Source organism: Oryzias melastigma, linkage group LG20 (genome assembly GCF_002922805.2).
Source record: "Oryzias melastigma strain HK-1 linkage group LG20, ASM292280v2, whole genome shotgun sequence".
Classification (NCBI taxonomy): domain Eukaryota; kingdom Metazoa; phylum Chordata; class Actinopteri; order Beloniformes; family Adrianichthyidae; genus Oryzias; species Oryzias melastigma.
The window spans coordinates 10,796,826-10,817,827 of record NC_050531.1 but is presented as its reverse complement, the minus strand read 5'-3'; the positions used below and the strand labels follow the sequence as shown (position 1 = coordinate 10,817,827).

The window sequence follows — 21,002 nt, the reverse complement described above, 5'->3', positions numbered from 1 at the left end:
TTGATTTGTTCTCAAGCCAACCACTTCTAAAACCACAAGACACCTGAGGTGTTTTCAGGTTTCTTCACCAGCACTTTTTAATGTTTGTGAAATCATCCACTCTCTCTTTCAGGTGCAGTACAGTGATGCGCAGAGTGGCAAAGAATTTGTGACCTATCTGACCCTCTCCCCAGTGCAAATGACCTTCCACGGCACCGGGAGCACCCTCCAAGCCAGCCATGATCAGGTAAGGGTTAAGTTTCTCAACTTTCCAATAGTTTTCAAATTCTCCTGACATTATTCTAATACTAAGCTACATGTATATTTCTCTTGTGTCAACTTAGCAGATTTTTTTTTTCTTTTAAATCAAGTTTGGTATTTGAGCTTACTTGGGGAGCAACAGATCGCATAGTCTCAGCCCTGCCCTTCTCGGCTCTGAGCGCATCATTTAAATAAATGGTTTGATCACAGAATTTGCACCACTGTCTTTGTTTTAACATGCGTCAAAGCTACCATCAACAAGTGTGTTCATAAACCTGACATTCCCGTCACGTGTGGGAGGAGCTACCGTCAAAAGTTTTCCTCAACTCCATTATGACAAATACGGAAAATCTTTTGAAATCCGGTTTATTTGAATTTGAAGATTTCTATTATTTTGTCCCTTTTTGCTGATCTGAACTGTGACTCTGGAACGGTGACCTGATGCAAACCATGAGTTTTGTGATCCGTTGCACCCCTGGAGCTGACTTATCTGTAGTGTTTGTTCTTTCAGTCATATTTTTCATTGATCATATGTAAGTGGATTTACAGTATGTTTAGAGAATATGCTTGCATTTGTTCTTTTACTTTAAAATCCCTATTATAGTCATGTGAATTACAAAGGTTTAATCTAAAATTAAGATTATATTTGTAATATTTTTAAAGATAATGTCATGTTTGACCACAAAGACTTTGATCTAATTCCTGTGTACAATTGCATGTATTTTTTTTATTTTTAAATACTTCATAACATGTCATCTTCTTCATATTTTCATGAGACTTTAATTCTTTTTTAATATGAGATCCATTTAGCTCTGGATTTAATTAGAAACTATCAAATTTTCAAAGACACCTGTAGTAATAAAGTCCCATCCCGAAATATTTTGGTTTATCTCTCCACTTTGTGAAGGACTCTTCATCTTCGCTTCCCACCGCCCTCTTTACTCCTCTTACTCACTCTCTCCTCTCTGTGTTCAGAAGGAGGCTCTTTGTCTCGTGTTGCCCAAGCAGAAAACCCCGCTTGCTTACATTCTATCATCTAAACATAGGACAGCCCTTTGTTCATCAGTCTTCAAAGCTTTTAATAAAGGGCCTGCTCGTCCCCGAATAGGACAGCTGATGGGGGGGCTAGGGTCGGCACCGCTAACCGAGGACCAAGCCAATATAGGGCAGGCAGGTCTGTGTCCTTGGGACCTGTTGTTGCCAGGAGCACTGGGGCATGACCGACTGTTAGAGCACTCTTTTCTTTCCCTTTTTCTCAGTACAGTGAGGAGTGTTGCCACAAAGAGGGCAACAAACAATAAAGGGTCACCGTTTGCAGCCCAAAACTTGAACAGTCTCAAAGGCGTCACATTTGGCGTCTTTTCCAAGCCGTTGCATTGGCAATAGTAAAGGCAAAAGATGGTGTTGGGAGGTTGTGGACATTTTAGGATACCAATACAGCTTTCAGCGATGGTTTTTAAGGAATGCAAGACTCCCTGATCTGCTGGTGAATCTAAGATACCCCCTCATATGCTAAATATTATGTGGTTTTGAAACTTACAGCAGCACTTTAGTCCTTTCTCTCATTCATTTAAAACCCCTTAGTTTGCAAATTTGGTTGTGGCGTTGGGATCCTGTAAAGATGACCAGATAAAACAGGGAATCTCTTCCCCAAGGACCAATAAAACTCTTCCTGGAGCCTTCTTTTGCCACAGCGCACACTTCACACCCTATCGTGTGTTCACTTTAGTTCATCATACATCTATCTAGAAGGTTGCTGCTCTTTTTATCTGCACTTCAGTCTGCTTGTTTCAATGTAGACTCAAGAATTAAGCACCAGACAATTCAAGGTTATTTATTTTTTCAAAGCTGGGCTTTTGTACTAAACCCCAATACTCTCCCTGTTTGATTATCTGTCCACACATGGTTTGTATCATCATTAATCATAGACTTTTATTCTGAATTTCTTGCAGCCCATAGCTGTCGTCAAGCCATTTATCAGTTTAAGCTTTCACACCTGCCCAAAATTAATTATAAAACCAATGAATTTTGGTCCAAAAAGCCCTGTTATGTAGCTTTACGTTTAATTATTTCAAAAATCTTTGGGGTCTATTGGTGTAGTTGCCATATTTTTATAAATTAAAAAAAGATTTAAGCTGTGTTGAATGGCCTGGTATATATTTAAAGACCAACTCCAAGGAAATGTGTGTTTTTGGTGTTTATAACCCTGCTCTTGTAGACTTTTTCTTATGATAGAGGACATATAAATATTAAACTTGCATTTCTGAGTATGTATTAATTTATTTAAATCATTGTGAATCAAAAGCAAACAAAAAAGGATGCTTGAAAAAGCTTTTAATTGTTAAATTATATCTTAAAAGACCACTGGGAATGCTTTTACAATACGATCTAAAGATGATTGGAGTGGGACTCTGAAAATACATGTGATGTCACACTCTGCTGCCAAAGGGGCTCTGTAGGTTAAACACTAAATCCACAAAGCAATGAAACGTTAGGATTTGCCTAAAATAGATTTGGTGGAGTAAAATTTTGCCTTAAAATAAGGGTGAAGAAGAAAAAATAATGATAATGTATCCCTTTGCCCTCTTAAGGGTTTAGGTTAGGTGTCAAATGATCTTAAATTAGTATAAAAATAATTGGCAGATTGAGGAACAATTATACCAGTGTTAGCAAAATTAGTATTACAAACTAGCAATGACAACAATGTCGATCCTGTTGAGAAAGTGACGGCAGTCAGTATAACATGTTCAGGTACAGCCAGCACTTCATTGAGATCATTTTTGCATTGTTAAAGTGCTGATCCACTTGTGGAGATTTTATTTACCCAAACCTTTGGCAAGTTGATCATCACTACACTGTTTTGACAGGGAAAATTGATTACCAGTCTGGTTAATTGTTCTAAGATCATTTGCAAAATGTGAAATAATCTAAAACTAATGCATCCTATAACAAGGGAATGGTCAACTATCACAATTTGAGTGGCACATGTTTAGTGCTGCTGTAATATCCTAATTTTTAAAACAAAACCCTTCCATTACAATAAGATCTCTTACCCCCATTGATGGATGGATTGGGCCATAACTAAAATTATTTCATCGATTTGTAAATTAAGTTTTGCAAAAATCTTATCAGATGTTTTTTTTCTTATTATTGTTGTCTAAACATTACATTGAAGTGAATGCAAATTTTCACTTTTGCACCACTGTACACACAAAAAAGGAAAGCACTTTTTATGAGATGACATCTCTCCTTGATTCTGTCAAATGTCTGCTTTTATATTGTACATCTGCTGAGCTTCCTGTGGCCTTCTGTTAAATCGTGAACTCCATGTGATGAAGAGCAGGGGTGATTCCTGTGTTCTTTCTAGATCATCTGCACTTCATCAACAAAAGCGAGCGTGCATACGTGAAGCACATACACATGCGCAAGCAGGATCGGGAACAGTGTATGTAATGCTTGGCCTTGCAAAGGCATTCTGGGACGTTTTGTATGTTTAAGAGATAAACAGATGAGTAACCGCTGTGCCATCTACTTAATGCCATCTGCCAAACACATGTGAGCCTGTGAGGTGCTACAGGCTTAAAGCAGCCTGGAGCCAGAATGTTTGTCAATATGCTCTCCATTTTGGATCCAGCTGCCTTTTCTTGATGGCATTTGATGCTTTTTTCATGTGAAACTTTGCTTATGGACTAAGTTTTTTTGGAATCTTCTTCTAGTCAATTACAGTCAAAGTTCCCATCTCAAGTTGTACTATGATTGCAGACTTTCAGCCTCCCTTTAATCAGTTTATTTCAGTGCCAATTTACTAAGGACCCTGGCATTCAGAAATACTTCTGCATTATTCTGGAATCGCTACAAGCATCGAGACAGACTGACTGCTGTGTTTGTTCTGTAGAGCTGAAGTAACTCTGGCAGTCCCTCTGTGGCGGCAGTGGGACACCAGGGGGCCCGGGACCCACTGAGCTTTGAGTGAGGTGTTGCTGGTCCAACATGAGTGGTCCACAATCGAAGATGACAGGGTGACTGTTGTCTACAAGCCGATCTTGTGTATCTGTGTGTGTTTGAGTGTGTATGAGTTTGCTTTGCGTGCTGTAATGTCCTCAGCTGGGCCAAATTAGGCCCCTGAGGCCCCGTCTCCCAGATTGTCAGCTCTGGCTGATTGGATTTTATGTGGTAAGGGCACATTTTGATTGATTTCATATGACGTGCTGACTATAGAGCATCAAGATTAAAGTGTGAGGTAGACCTGCTTTCATGTAACCTAGTTCACCTTTTAAGCCGTTTTTTAAATACTAAATGTCATTTAAATGCTTTTTGTTTAAATTTTAAATCGCTCTCCAAGAATATAAATTCTTGAGCTGAACCATTGATCTAAATTTTTTTTAACTTCACTTTTATATTAATTATTTCCGAGTTCAAGGTCATTAAATCCAACTACAGTGGTCCCTCGCTATAATGTGGGCATGCTGGTTTTTCTTTTTTTTTTTTTTTTTTATTGCAATTTTGCATGCTCTTTTGTTTTTTGTTTTTTTGCTGCAGATTCTGTTCTGCATACTGATTGGCTGTTGACAATTTCTTCCATGTCATATCTGCTGTACAGAATGCAGCTGTCACACACGCACAGACTGCTGGTTCCACATGCAGCTGGTTTATTAGTTCAGTCAAGAACTAAGCACAGCTAAAAGTCTTCAAAAGTAGATCAAGGTCAGACAGGCAGAGGTCAATCCCGTGCATGGGATCAGTAGAGTAGTCACGGTCCAGGCGAGGGTCAGGGCAATCGGCAAGCAGACAGACGAAGCAGGATCAGAAACAGAAGATCAGGTCCAGAATGAAACGTTCAGTAATTCAGGCAAGGTGGCACAAAACAATACTTGGCACAGAGTGATGTGCTGCTTAAAAAGCAGGTGGGTGATTGTCAGATTGGTGTCAGGTGAGTTGAAACTCTGAAGACAGCTCCCGCTGGTGACTAGGGGTGTTACGGATCACAAAACTCACGGTTCGGATTGTGTCGCGGTTTTAGGGTCACAGTTCAGATCACTTTTCGGATCAGTAAAAGGTTAAAAAAAAGACAAATAACAACAACATAAAAGCTAAATTAATTTTTGGAAACTCTTTAAATCATATATTCAATAAGAATATTAAGTACTTCACACACACAATATTTATATATGCATCATCAAAACATTTGGTCATTGAGTCCTATTTATTAAAACAAAACATCTTTAAACTTTGAACACAAATAAAATGCTAAAACATGTAGTTTCTATTTATATGTCTTTAGACCAAATCTACTAAAACTAAGAGAAAAGAATGCTTAAAAATGGTGTTGAAAATACCAAATCTGTTTGGTGTAATCCTTAAAATACAAATGTTCTTATCCCACCCGCCTAATATCCAAATTAAATCTTAAATAAAACAGGTAAAATTGTTTTTGGCATAAATTGTTTTATTGAAAATAACTGTGGTATCATTTAAATATTTAAAATAATAATTATCTGCAAAAACGTGGCACCCGCTTTTACTGATGTTTTTTTTTTTTTTTTTATCTCTTTGGTTTGCCATATAATCGTACCCTGATGGCACCGGCAAGTCGGTTACGGAGAAGCGGCTTTAATAACATTGAAGCATTGCGCATTGTTAAAAAAATGAAAAGATGTCTCTACAGTGTGTGACATCAATTCTTATTCATGAAAGAGGAATTGAAATGGTAAGGGGATGTTTAAATGACCTTATGAACTTTGACTTGTACAACGATCGAGGCATCCTAAGCTAACATAGTGCAATTTCTTCTGGTTTACAGCGAATTAGTCAGGAACTTATCCTACAACAAGAAAATGACCCAAAACATAAATCCAAATTATTTCAGAGCCACCTCAGAACAAAAAACAAAATGTTGACTTTAAAATATGGAGTGATCTCTACAGTCTCCAGACCTGAACCTAGTGGAGCTGGTTTGGAATAAACTGGACAAAAGAATGAACGCAACCAAACGAGTGCCAAAGATTTATGAAAGCTTCTACAGATTAGAAAAGAGCCTTCTGAAGAATGTTTCATTTTTGTTGTAGACAAAAAACCATGATTGTGTTTATGGACTGTGGTTACCTTGATTAATTGATAGTTTAGTCTATAAATTGATCCCAGGATTTCCTGATTTCTTTTTATGACTTCACTTGCTTATTTGTGCCATCTTTTTATTTCAGAACACAACAAAACATTACACTGATTACTCTTGAGTAAAAACCTGGAAACCAAGACTGTTGTAAAACTTTGACCAGTCATACAATTCTCTGAAAACCATCTTGATCATCTCCTTTAACTACTTTATTTTCAGCATACAAAAGATAATCATGCCTTTTTGATTAACTTCCTAAAAAGAGAACGAAGAATGCGTTTTTTTCAGTATTGCGAAAAATAATAGTAGTTTTTGTTTCCAGCAGGAGAGATCAGTAAAGAGTTGTGATAAGGTCTGCTGGGAAGGATTTTCTTTTATTTTTAACACATACTCTTCCATGTATTGTTTTTATATAGAAATGTGTTGCCAGCTGGTGCAATGTTTGTTGTTTGTGCAATAATTTTATGTCAGGCTGGTGGTGTCAGAAATGCTGGAGGCATATGCTTGGTGTGTGTCCTTGGTGACAAACTCTACCAACACACAATGAGTGTCAGCTCAGTCAGACATGTTTAATATACTTTATTTTCTCTTGTTTAGGATTACGACCAAATTTAAACTCTTAAAGTTCTACAACCTTTTTTATAGAAAACGTATTCCCTCTGAAATTGGTTTGTGTGTTTCTGATCTGTTTGTAGATGTAGCTGAAGATTTTGGGTACAAATATTTGATCTGAAGAAGGGATGCTGTTGTATAGAGGTAGACCGGTCGACCTCCCATGTGTCGAAGTGTCCTTGGGCAAGACACTGAACCTAATATTGCTTCTGGTGGTTAAAGATTGGCCCCAGATTTTGGCAGCATCAGTGTGTGAAAGGTGCTACGACTGTAAAGTGCTTTGGGCCTTCAATGAAGGTAGTAAAGCAATATATAAGTATTTGGTATTTTCTGATTAAAGTGTGTGTTCAGGTAAAAAAAAACAACCATTATAAAGTTGAAACTTGTGTAAAATGTCAATCTACTTTTGAATTCATTTTTTGGTAATTGGCCCTAAATGTTTAAACTAGTCTTTTTTTTTTTTTTTTTTTTTTTTGCTTAAGCCACCTACTGCTCCTGTTTAATTGTTAACATAATTAATAGTTTATTAAAGTTACCAGCTGCTGTAGAATAAATGCTTTATGCTGTCATCTTGTGTTTTTTTTTGCAAAACCCTTCGCTGAAGTTTCTGAGTAATTTGGTGCCATTTGGTGCCTTAAATTAAGTTTCCAGATAAAGTTTGACAATCGCTTAAAGTTATGTCTACAAATAGGAAAAGATTACATTTATAGTGAATTGGCTTTATAGTACAGTTGTAATTGGAAAACTGTATATTTTTCAGATGCTGTCAGTGAGGAAACAAACACATTTCTATTTTTAAAAACCTTTTTGTGAGGTCTTCTCTTCTTTGACAGTGTATTTGAAACAATAAAAAAAAATCACATCAAAGTGAGCTAAAAATGAATGAACCTGTCACTTTGAAAAGATTGAAGAAATCAGTGGTGTGTCATATGCCTGGTCTGTGAAGGGATACAGAGACAGATAGAGGTGTGCCGGTCTTCAGAGATCCCCTGTGGAGCTCAGGGAAACAGCAGGAGAACTGGCTGCCGGGAAGCAGAGGTTGAACAATCCTTGTTTTTGAAGTCTTCCTCCTCAACAGGAGCTCAGACGTTAACCCAGCCTGGTCTCCTCTTAGGGGGTCCTGCTAGAGTGTTACCCAACCAGACCGGCAGCTGTCAGACAGCTACTCCTCCCTGCTTGTCTTAGATGTCCTGTCTTTATGTGCCCGTCAAGGAACCAAATTCAGCACCTAAAAGAGTCCTCGGTTAATGTGATTAAAAAAAAAAACAAATCCATACAAAACATTTCAATTCTTAAGTTTGAAGTAAGCATCTCTTACTTTGTATTTAAACCAATTATGATATTCCAATTTAGATAAACATTTAATATACTCTACATAAGAAACAAAACTCATCCTATTTTCCTTATATCAGTAAATATTTTGAGTTTTGCAGCAATAAGACTAATAAAACCATTTTTAAATTATCGTAATAATTTAGTATAATTTGTTGCTTAAATATTTTGATATTATTTCCTATGTACTATTTTTCTACTCTTGAACATATTTCTGATCCAGACATTTTAGTAAAGATAGAACTTGCCAGAGGGTTTAAACAACTAAATAAATATTTACCTAATATAAAACTGCAGCTGAGTGCAGTGATCCAAGGATTTGGCTCGCAGGAGCATTTATCTGTTGCTTCTATTAGCTTAGCTGTCAAGTCTTCCAGCAGAAACATATGCAATGTTTACTGAAGATTTCTGAGAGATTGCAGACCCATTAAAATTTTCAGCTGGAAGTTTTTTTTTTCCCCCCCATAACTGCTTAACAAGGCCTGGACTTTGTCTTCCCATCACCACCCTGTTCCTGCCTTGGAATGAGGACAAAGTGAAGCATCCACAGATCGATCCATCAATCCTGCCTGTCTTCCCACATGCCCTCCTCAGGAAACACCTTTCAGACCACGAGATTAAAGTGTGACTGGAGAGGAGAGGAGCAGTGAAAGAATGATGGAAAAGGGGTAACCTACAGGAGAATGATGACGAGAAAGGAAGACGCGGGAGAGAAACTGATTAAACGGGACCGCAAAAGATGGATGAGTTCAAAGAAAGAGAAGCTTTTATTATAGTTATTATTTCCTTTTGTTTGCACGACAGACAACTAAGTGACCCCTGAGGAATGAATAAACATGAACTTGTCGATTTGGAGATTTGGAAATAGCTTAAATACCTTGGAGTGTTAGCATGTCTTTAAAGGGCTGCCATGATGCTAGGATGAACACAACTAAGCTTTAACTTAATTGGGGAATTGTATTTATAGTTTTAAAAAATGCCTGATGGGCATTTTTAATGTTATTATATAGTACAAATGAGAACATTTTCTGCAACGCATTTTTAAAATACAGAAAAAAATTGGAAAATAAATTATTTTTCTTTGTGTTTGAGACATGGGTTCACTTTTGCAACTGAATGCTAAACAATGATAGCTAACAAAAAAAAAAAAAAAAACTGCACAGAATATGCATGTCATATATGGTTACTTGAACCACTGGCTTAAATTAAGTCGATTTGAAACAAATTTTTAACTCACTGGTTCTCATCATCTTGGCTGGTTGCAACTGTCAGATGTAAAAGCCAAGCATCGAGATCAGCTCACCAGGTAACCACTAGGTGGCTTGTTATACATGCCAGGTAACTCTGGTTTTCTTAAATGTTTTCCGACAGAAATAATGTTACATGCACTTTTGTTCCAGTCTGTGGTTCTAAACCTCTATGTTAAAAGCAGGCTACCAAATTTTACCCTTAAATTTAAAGCCGATTTTGATGTAGTAAATTGGCTGGATGTTTTTGATGGAGATGAACCTTTGACTTAAACGTGATCATTTGACTCCGTAATTTTTAAGTTGCGTGAACACCACCCTCGGTAATGCACGCTCATTGCAATTTGGGCTTTTACATTCAAAACTGTTGTATTCACGTGTAGCTCCACAAGTTTTTAGCAACCGTTTTTGGGTTGAAAATACAAAACGCGTGGCCATTGAGCACACATTGCCAGCTAAACTAGGTCAAACTTTTATCAATTAGGGACTTGGATTTGGTGTGACAAATGGAGCAATCAGTGAAACTCACCCAACTCAGAGTGTAGCCAGTTTATGTGGGGATGGCGACAAGCCTGACGATCTGTGCACTTTTTTTTTCTTCAAATAAAGGTAAATCAAGGCCACTCTCTTGACATGATGGTAATCCATGTCAGCCTTTGCAAGGATGCTGGCAATGATCTACGTTTTGTGCCCAATTCACATGGTTTGCACCGCCTCAGCATTTAACAAGCCTTTTCCATGTAGGTGGCAGATATGCTCTAGTAAACAGTAGTAGAAGAAGAAGCCCCTCCCTGCTTGCCCAGTGTGAACAACATTAACCCTCAAGAATACGCGTCAAATGCCTGTTTAGCATTAGTCAATGGACTGCACCTGCACATGCTTACTTTTGCTTTAAGTCATTTTCCAAAAAAGCAAATACAGGAAAAAACTTAAGTATCAAGCAATTTGTTGGTATGAAAAGAAAACTCATCACAAATTCAAGAATATACAAGACTATGCTTTTTTTATTTTCAATATTTACCGTAAATGTATAAATCTCCTGTAGGCAAAATAATCAGGTGATTACCAAATATAAGCAAGAGTGAATTGGTAATAATTTCTGTTGTCAACCTCCTTATTTTTTTTGTAGCTTTCTTTCTTCAAAGTAAATGGTTTCTAGTCTTGTTTCCACTGAGGGGTTTGGTCCGGTATTTTGAGTGTTTCCATTGTAAAATGGACCCATTCAACAGTACCGAACTGTACTTCTTGGAGGCCCTCAACGGGTGTAGGTCCATTGAAAAGTGGAACAGTATGGTTGAGGCGGAGCTGTTGGAGCCACCTGTTGATTGACAGAAAGTGATGATGACATTAGAAAGCATCAATATAGCGCTCACTTAAGCTAACTTTTCCAACATTTGTAGCATTTTATGGTGGTGGTAATGTCTTGAGGTCTTGGTCCTCTCCCAAAAGTGCAGTGTGAAACCAATTATAAGGAGGTTTACATTTTTTCAGCTTTTCACCCAAAAGCAAAAATATGTATTTATTCATAGCCTTAATGTATACATCTAAGGTGCTTCTACTGCCATTGTTTAAACACCTGCCAAACCTGTGTGATAGCTTAAAAGTGATCCTTTTTTGTGGTAAGAAAAGCTTGGCGTGTTGTTGCAGCCCTCACTGTTGTAAGCTTTGTTTGTAATTTTCCACTCACATGAATTTGGTGTGGATTAAAGCCTTGTAAAGCAGTCACACCTTTCTTCACTCGTCACCTCTGTGGGTGGTATGGCAAGCCAGGCTGCTACCTACCGCTCTTTGTAGCATCTTAGCCTCATTAACTTAATGTCATTTGATACTGAGTGATAGTCTGCCTTGATGAAAAGGTCCCAAAGATAAGAACCACATATTTTTTTCCTTTACCACACCGTCTACTGGTGACAATGTGTGAGATGAATTGTCTGACGAGAAAAGCCTTTTTCAGCGCAAAAACCTTTCTTTTTTCCAAAGGTTATCATACTTTTTTCGGTTTCATAATTGACATTATGCTCTTTTATCTTTTTCTTTGTTTTTCCTACATACTTCTGTAAAATGTTAGATATATTCTTAGTTTCTCTTTTTGTTTCAAATATGTCAAAGAAGCTGCCACAAGTATTCATTTCATTAGCTTTTTTTTGGAAATTATCCAGTAACTTATAAATTCACCTTCTGTTCCTCTACTCTTTTAGACAAAACAAACCAATGCTGATGTCAATCTTGACCTATTTTTGTTTATCTTTATAGGAAAAGCCTTCATCTTTATATGTGATGCAATGTTGTAGGTAGAAATTACAGAAATCTGTCATCACAGGAGTCCTTCAAAAGCAAATACCAAAGTGACTGTAATCGCAGTCAAACATGATTAGCTTAAAGATGTAAAAACCGCCCATTGTATATATACAAACACATCTGCACTCTGCTCAATGGTCTGCATTGTTTGGTTTAATAATGCTGTTGCTTTATGAAATCAGATCTTAAGGGTGCTTGGGTTGTAGCTGTAAAAGTTATGTGGTTTACATCATACACAGCGTGAGCTCAACATGCTGTGCAGAACTGCACGCTATCTTTCAGATTTAGCTGAAAAGTCTATTGTTCAAGTTGTGCCTGAAATTTAGTCTTTGCATGTTTTTATATATTATAGATGAGATCCTGTCAAGTCATTCATAAATTAGATCTTTAGTGATCTTCACCGTCCAGCTGCATGGACCTTATGGAAGTCTGGTTGTTTACTTCCCATGTTACAATCAGTTCTCTCACGGCAGCGGACTGAGTTATGCAGATGAGCGTAGCGACTGGGGAATGTTTTTCTGTCTGTCTGAGCCCCACCAGCACCCACCTCTCATCTGGATGTTAACGCATTCTCGGGCCTCAAACTGCAGACTTTCAGAAACACCCGAAACAGCCGTCGCATCAGGGGTTAACATGAGTTACGACGGAGGTGTCGCATACCCCTGCGGTTTAAGTTAACATTCTGTGTGACTGCCTGCCGCACGGGAGTAACTTCACGATCTTCTTAGGCTCCTCTGTAAATAAAGTCACAAGTGTTCTGATTTACATGCAAATTAAACCCAGCTCTTTGCATTTAAAGAAGATAAGTAAAGATTAGGCAAACCACAGTGCCACCTCGTAAAAGTGAGATGAAGAAAGTGAAGTGATAAGTAGAGCAGCAGAGACACTTTGTCTTTTTCAGGGAGATTTATTCTCCTTACGCGTTTTAGAGAAAGGCTGTTCTACTCGTGTGTTCCACATGATGCCTTTTCATGCTGAGCACACAGTTTGTTTGTAAGGACTTTTTAACTTAGAGATGCAGCAAACTGTATGTCACAACCCAAAAATGAATAAAAAAACTATTAAATATGATTTTGGAACCTTTTGAAGAATGTCAGCAACTTTACATCTAAAGAACACCTTAACTTGTGGACGCTAGAACAACTTTTTCAAAATGAATCCATGTGACAAACAGTATAAACTAGAGTTGCCATGGTTCTGGACATAAAACCAAACTGTATGTTGCATTATTGAATCAAATCATGGGGAAAGTTAATCGTAAGCTAGTATGTTTATGTTGAATGTGTCAAAAAATTATTGCACTTGCTTTAATAAATTATACCAGGCTTTTTCTTTATTGTTACTTGCTTATTAGCAAATTTAAAAATATATTTTTTTCTGAATTTGAAGTATTTAGTCATAATTTTATAATCCTCAAGTCACATATAAAACCAAAACCATGATCTAAAAAAATTAATGTTTGAACCAAATCATTGTTCTTTTAGCAACAATTCAATTCATATCATAATTTTTGGTTGCCGATTTGATTCAGTCGATATTGGTTCATTTTGAACAGTGCGATTTTATCCAATTTACTGACTTAAAATTGATCTAAAACATTTTCAGCCAAAAATTCAAATTACTCAAATAAATGCCACATACATTCACAATTTTATTTCCTCATGTTCAGCCCACTGTTGTTTTTCAACATAAAAATTGTACAAAATGAACATTATTTGAATATTCTACCACACCGTATGTTCACGCCTTTGCAAAATTTAAAGTGTTTCCACACATTGGACTGTAATGATGGTTTGATCATTTTTTGCTGTCACCACTTGGGTGCTTTTACGTTGTAGTAAAATAAACCTACCATGCCTCAATCCATAAGGTATTTTCAAATAATGATTAGCTATTTATTCCATCTTGATATATTTTTTTAATGGTATAGGTTTCAATTCATTTACCAACTTACCTCAAACGTATTGATCTGGTTGTATCTTAAGAATAGATATTGATTCATCAATTAATCGTTACACCCTTTACAGATTTGTGTTCATGTCTAGGAAATAGTTGGTTAAAAAATAAATAAACAAAATACAATGTTTGTGTATTTATATATATATATATATATATATATATATATATATATATATGCGAAAAAATATCACAGTGTCAATTTGGAATTATTATAATGCATTTCTTCTGTTTTTGATGTAATTAACAAAATAACTAAAAGAGCTTTTTGCTTTTTTGGAGGCACATTTCAAAATAAAATACCTTTTTTTTCACTGGTAATCATGCATTTAAACCTGAACGTAACCCCCCTTCTTTTTTTTTATTTACAAACTATTTATAATTATATAGCTTGAGCAAACTATCTTAATGCCGAAACTATGTTCATTTTTACACGTCACTCTGGTAGAACAGCATTGGCATAATTAATTTCCCTCTTTAGTAAACTGCTTCAAGATCACTCAAATTTATGGTGATCTGACCCTATTTCAAGAAGTAGCTTCCTCAAAATATTAAGTCAGGAGTCGTTATATCAAAAAGGTTAGTTCATTTATACTTATTGAATTATAATTGCTGCCAGGATCAATATTTACTGAGCTGCTGAAATTTGCAACTAGACACTAAAGTGTACAATAAGGTTAAATGTATCAGTGTCTGATATTTATTTGGTCGATGTCTGTGTGCATGATCAGATAATTATCATGTTGTAAATGATTAAAAGTTAGGAGATCAAATGTGTAAACAAAATCCAGGTACCGCTGATGACTGCACCGCCATGCGTTTAGATACCCAGTTTTTGCAAGTTATTGCTTCAGTCCATTGACTCTTGCAACATGTATTAAGTGGAGCCATGGTGCATTTTTTCCATTCCTCATTCCATCATATGAACTATAACATTCAGCTGCTTAAAAGAAATTAGCCATGGTTGAAATTGAAATTCCATTGCACTCTCCGTAGTGTTCCCAGGCATTATGATGTCAACAGCCTGTGACGTCAAGGGCACACCATCTGTGAAACTTTATTTGCTCCAGGAAACAAGTGATTTGATATGATTTGGTTTTAAAATGTTTATTGTAGTCTGACTTAAATTAGTTTCTTCTAGTGTTTGGGAGGAAAAGACGTTTTAAAAAACAAAAAATGCTCTGTAAAAGGTTGTGCAATTGCTCTAATAACGGTCTAAAATAAACTTTCGGTCGTCAAGGTCCTCTTATTTGTTTCAAAAAGAATGCCCTCAGCTTAATTGTGTATGAAAGCTGTTTGTGTACTGTAAAGCATGTAGTTAAGAAAGCATTTAAACTTATGGTTAGCCATTTGGCTCTGTTATGAACACATCTGCTCGAGGAAACCTCAGGATGTCATTATCACATCCACTCTCAAAAACTGCAAGCTTCAGTTTACCATAAAGGGAGATGGAAGCTCTGATTGCACTTCCATCGATGCTTGGAAACAGCAGTTTACAGAAAGATTTCATCTATGCTACATTTACAAACACACGCACAAATGCGCAGCGGGTTAGGGTTAGTGATGCTGCAATTACTTTCCCGAAATTGTTTGATTTATTGAAGATGTTTTTAAATAAGAGGTTAAAAAGCAGCATAGCTGCAGAATAAACATTTGTTTTAGAGGCCCCTTTTTTCCTCAGGGATATCTTCTCTATTCCTAATTTGCCTTCACTTCTTCTCCGAACCCAAACTAATTCCCCCTCTTTTTTGCTCATTTCCTCTGCCCGTCTTTTCTTTTGAGTCCTGCTCTCATTCCCGCGTACACCTCTCCCTTGTGTGTGGTGAGTAAACGTGGAACCGTGTGAGCCTTCACCAGGACTTTGAAATGAGACATGGCTCGGACATCAGAGGACTGTGACGCTCTCAATGAAGCTTTCCTGATTTATAAGAGACCAGGGACTAGCAGGGATGGTGGTGGGGGGGTGTTTTCTAAAGCCGTACAAGGCCACAAGGTCCTCTATTAGTACCTTGACCCCTGATGCAGAAAACCAACCGCAGCATCGGTGCAGTTGGAGAATAGCAAAGAGAAGGATGGTAGATGGAAGGGGTTTTTTTCTACCTTAGAAAGTCTGTTATTTGCATTTTCACCTCAGAGACGGCAGCAGAAATGAGAGACCCTACTCGGATCATTTGTCAGTGGCCTGCTGTGAACCCCGTTGTCTTGCGGTCGTGGCTGAGCCCTCAGTCAGGCCTGTCTGTGTTCCTTGTCTTTTACGATTCTCCTCACTGTTTTACTGTCCGCTATCTAATTAGCTGGGTCTTAATCACATGTTAAAGCGCAGCGCCATCCTGGTGTTTACTGTCTGTTTGCCACGCTGTTAAAATGTGTGAGGTTGCTCGTAAAGGCCTGTCCGTGGATAATTGTGCACTCCCTCTCCTTTGGTGGATAAAATCACTAAATCACAGGAAAGTAATGGATCGCAGCTTCTGTGCTGTTGTAGGAATGCTGTAACAGTCAGACTTTTTAGTGAAAAAGTGGAATAAATAAAACTCTTTGCTTTTTATTACATTGTATTTTGTAATATAAGTCTTGAATCCCTTTGATTTAGTTGCATTTTTATGAAGATTATCATAAAATCACCTAGTTTTTGTCACATTTGTCAGTTTCTATATATTTCCTATGCAGTCGAATCCCATCTGAGGCAATTGTTAACCTGATCAAATCTGAAAACTAGTTGGCGTCAACAAGAATTGATTGTTTTCAGGAAAATACGCCTGCTTTATAAGCTGCCTCTGCAGTACACACTGTCCGTTGCTATAGAAACATACTAGGGTTTTCATAACCCTTCAGGGGCTGAGGCTCAATGGGTCTTTCGCACCCCCCTCAAGGATTCTTGTTATTTAAGATGATATGTCTGTCCACATCTCGTAAGGTCAGAGAGCACGCTGTTAAATAAAAAAACCACTCTCAGACCGCGTACGGATTCATTTCAAATTATAAAACCGCACAAGGTTTTTACAGACAGGTCCCCTGAGTGTAGTAGGTGATTAAAACGCTTAAAAGAGCTGGTGGGAACTACAAGGAGAAAGAGAGACGAGGAAGAAAGTGTGTTGACCATGTTTCCAGATGCTGTTGTCCAGCAGACGTCTCGACACATTCACACGTCTGTCACAATTATACCACTCTTAATGGAGAGCAGTTTGTAGCTGTCACCGTAAACCTTCCCCATATTCTATCTGGTTCATCATCTAGTTGTTGTTTCCTCTTTTTCATTACTGAAATATTAATCGTCTGGGAAGATTTGAAAGCATTTTTTAAAAGCTGACCAAATGAAAAAGATACTTGGACTGCAATACTCTGAAAATCTATTGTTTAAATGTTTTTTTGTAATCAATTTCACTTTATTTTGTAGATGTAGTGGTGGTATGTAATCAATTTGATTGTTGTATTAAAAAAAATCCTATATTTATTTAGAAACTTTACTTAACTCAACACTTTCTTTAAATTATCATAATGCTTTGATCATTTATGCAGTCAACAAAATTCTAACAGATTCTGTAGCTGAGAAAAGCAGCTTTGTGAAGACACTGTAGCTTCAGTATTCATAGAAATTGTTGATTGCGTAAACTATTTAAGAGTTAAAGATGCACTCCAATGAAAATTGGGGTGTGTTGGGGTGCAACAATTGGGCGACCAATATGGTTGGATCGTTGGAAATAAAAACTTAATTCCTTGATTAATCCATGAATTGTTACTCCCTTATGTTTTGAACATGTTCTTGTGAGATTTTTCTGATGATTTATGACATATATATGCTAAGAAAATTAAGCCTTTATTCTAATATTTGTAAATCAGTGGCAGACGAAAAAAATTGTTATAAAAAAAAATGGTAAATGTGATGCAAATACATCAGGCAGGCCACAGACTCCATTTGGATGCATCCTCACACAGATGACTATATCCATATATGTCTTTGTTTTCTGTGGTCATGCTAATATCTGGCCCAAAACTATCTCCAATATTAGTCACCATTTTTCCTTAGTATTTTGCTTAGTTGTATAAGGCTGTAAGCTAGCAGGAGAGCATGTAAACCATGTGTCAAATTCAAGGCCCGGGGGCCGGATCCGGCCCTTTGGGTAATTCTATCTGCCCCTCCAGATCATTTTATTTTATTGTTATTAATGGCCCGATATTATCTTGCACTTTTTTCTAACTTGCATAATTTTGAAAAATATATTTTTTATGGAGAGTAAAATATTTAAAGTTATTTAAGGTTTAAGTTGATTTATACTGGAATAATATCCCTGCCTGTTTTTAGTCATAGTCATGTAAAAAAGTTTAATTTTTAAAGTTTTAAAAATGTAGTTTTTTTGTGAGTTCAATAATAATTGTTTATCCTGTTCAGCCCTCGACCTAAGGTGTGTCTTGGATTTCGGACCCCTGTGTGATTGAGTTTGACACCCCTGATGTAAACAGATTGGTCATAGTAATAGATGATGGCGAAAAAACACTGTGTTTTTTATTTTATTTTGGCTAACAAAACAGCATGATGATAATTAAAAGACCATTAGGAACACTTTTGCAATAGACTGGAAGGGGACTTTAAATGGTTAATGAAATACTTTTAAATGCACATGAAAAGTATTGTATGTACAAAAAGTTTGAGTCCAAGGTTTTCATTTTTTTACTTACAATATCTTGAGCAGTTTTAATACCACTTTTTGTGCTAACAACAAAGAAATTACTGAATCAATGAACTGGGCGGGCCGATAATGGCGAATAATAACATTTCACAGCCAGGCTGACATCCTCATTGGGTTCACTGCTTTATCTTTTTTAAGGTTATCTGTGCAAATTAGGGGAAGCAATTAAGAGGTTAGCTTCCACGTTGCACTTGGAAAAGGTCTTTTCCTTTGGTTTTCAGAAACCGCAAGCGTCGCATTTGCATTCCCCCACTACAATTGTTTTCGGCACAGTTTTCACCAGGCTATAACAGTGCAAGCTTGTCTGTTTGAATTTGGGAATGGAAGAATAAAAGAAGATCAAAGGATCATTTAGCTCAACTTTTTTATACTCAAAATAAAATGAGATGAAACAGAAAAGAACAGCAGATTAGCAGGCAGAGAAGAGAGAAATGGGACGCCCCTCGGGGCCGATCAATAGCTCTGTGCTGATAAGAGAGCTTGTGCCTGAAGGCTGGCTTTTCTTCCCAGCGCTTTTTGTTCCTTCCCCTGGGCAATTTAGGCCCAATTGTTCAGGATTATAGAAGCTTCTCCCTTTGGCATTAAAAGGTGGATCTTTGCAGGTGCGGACAGAGTGATGTAACATAGATGTGGATTCATTAGGGAATTCCCATGAAAAGGGTCATTATTTAGAATAGAGTTACAGAGAAACTCTTGGAATAAACTTTTATTTTTTTTTGTTGATGAATCATAAAAAACCTGCATGATGACTTAGAAATTGCAAAATACCCATGAAGCAACAATCTCTCCATTTTGCGGTATAAACACAATTTTTGTGTGTACAAAGTGAAATCTCTTTAGCATCTTTCCATGAGTAATAAAAGCATAGTCCACCCAGACTGTGTCTCATTAGTCAGGTTGTGTCAGGGTGTAATGGGAGGAATTTATCTGTGAAATTTCTTAAATCCTTTCTGGGGAAACATCTCAGCGGTCATAGTGGTGAGTCACTGACCCTTAAGGTTGTTTTTTTTTCTCTTTATCCCAATATTCTTGTTATGAGTTATCCCTCTCAGTAAGCAGGGAGTCCCCATGGTTAATCCTAAACAATATTTAGATAGTTTTTCATCTATGGTGGTGGAATGAGACGGCATCACTTTGGAATGAATGTATGTTCCACAGAAAGAGTCCATTCCTTCCTTACATGGGTTGCATTTCTCTATCCATGATGACAAGTTAAGGCGTCATACTTTCTCCTGTTGTTCAGTTGATGTGTCATGTTACTTGTAAGGCATTCTTGACCTGTGAAAACAGTCTTTTATTTTAATATCCAGACTATTTTTAAACACTTTGGTGTACAAAGTCATGCATTGTGATTCATTTTAAAGCTTTTTCACCAACTTTTGCAAAGGGGATGGACAGTGGTTGAGGTAACACTATCCATTGACTTTTATCAGGGGGCTTTCCTGATTAAATAGCCTTGATGACATTGGGTGGGAAATGCCAAAAGCGTTTCACACCTTTATTTAATTCATTTTACTTTAAAAGGCAAACTTTCTGGACACATCACACTGCATGAAGATGTAAACTGACTGGTTCCACTTGTCTTTTGATTATAATGTACTGCCTTCACCTTTCACTACATCACATATACTAGCAACAAGGTGATTTTTTGTTGTTGTTTTTTTTTAGATTGAGAGCATGTGTAGACTTTTATTTTTTCTTTGAAACTTGGCTTTTAGGTTGTTTTATTACTGATTAATTTCATTTTTTCATTATATTTGGTTTTCTTTTGTAGATGATGAGGCACAAGACTGAATCCGACTAGAAAGATCATGCAGTTCCAACTGCTCCTCATTTAGGGGCAGTACTGGCTCAATCAGGGTGGGGAAAAAAAGCATTAAGAAGGAAACTGGCTAGTCCTTTGGTTATCCTATAGTAGTAGACCCCTGGTTCTCCTCTCCACATGAGATGATTTCTAACCCCTACCCTAACTCTTCTTCACATCTATTTAGACCCATGCTGTCGAAAGTTGCCTTTTTGTTTCTGCTTCCTGGTCCTTTGAAAGTTTTTGTTCAAACTGAAGTGCACCACACCAGAGTGGTTTAGCAAATGAATTAAAGGTGTATTCGGACTAGAAATGAATGTTGGTCTGGACCAAATCCGCTTAATTTTGTCTGGATCAAGTCCTGAACTTTGCATTTGGTCCTTATTCAGACTGCCATCCAGGCGACTTTTCTGTTCCGGGCAAACATGACTAAAGATCTCTACAGTCATTGGCCAGGAATGATGAGCACATGGCAAAGCAATGAAAGAAAGGACTAATGAAAGTCCTAAGCTTGTCGAGACAGAGTTCACCTATTCAAACTTTATATTTTGCTGACCAATTTTGAACGTCTGTATTAACGTTGGATACAACCCTTCCTTTTGTTGCTTTGGTGCGTTGGAGGCAAGCTGCAAGTCTGTTACTGAGGAGATGTTGGCTATGAAAGTTCTCTGATAAGTATTGACATATTGATTGTCGGCAAAACAGTGTTAGAAGCA

The 21,002-nt window shown here is 37.1% G+C and overlaps 1 protein-coding gene across 1 annotated transcript in view; it reads left to right on the top strand.

The window, feature by feature from the left end:
- Positions 1–21,002, top strand: part of stau2 (staufen double-stranded RNA binding protein 2) — a 95,560-nt gene that overhangs the window by 63,209 nt on the left and 11,349 nt on the right. The window contains exon 13 of the mRNA XM_024279841.2: positions 113–226. Within this exon, the coding sequence (XP_024135609.1) occupies positions 113–226 (114 nt within the window). The remainder of the gene's footprint in view (positions 1–112; positions 227–21,002) is intronic.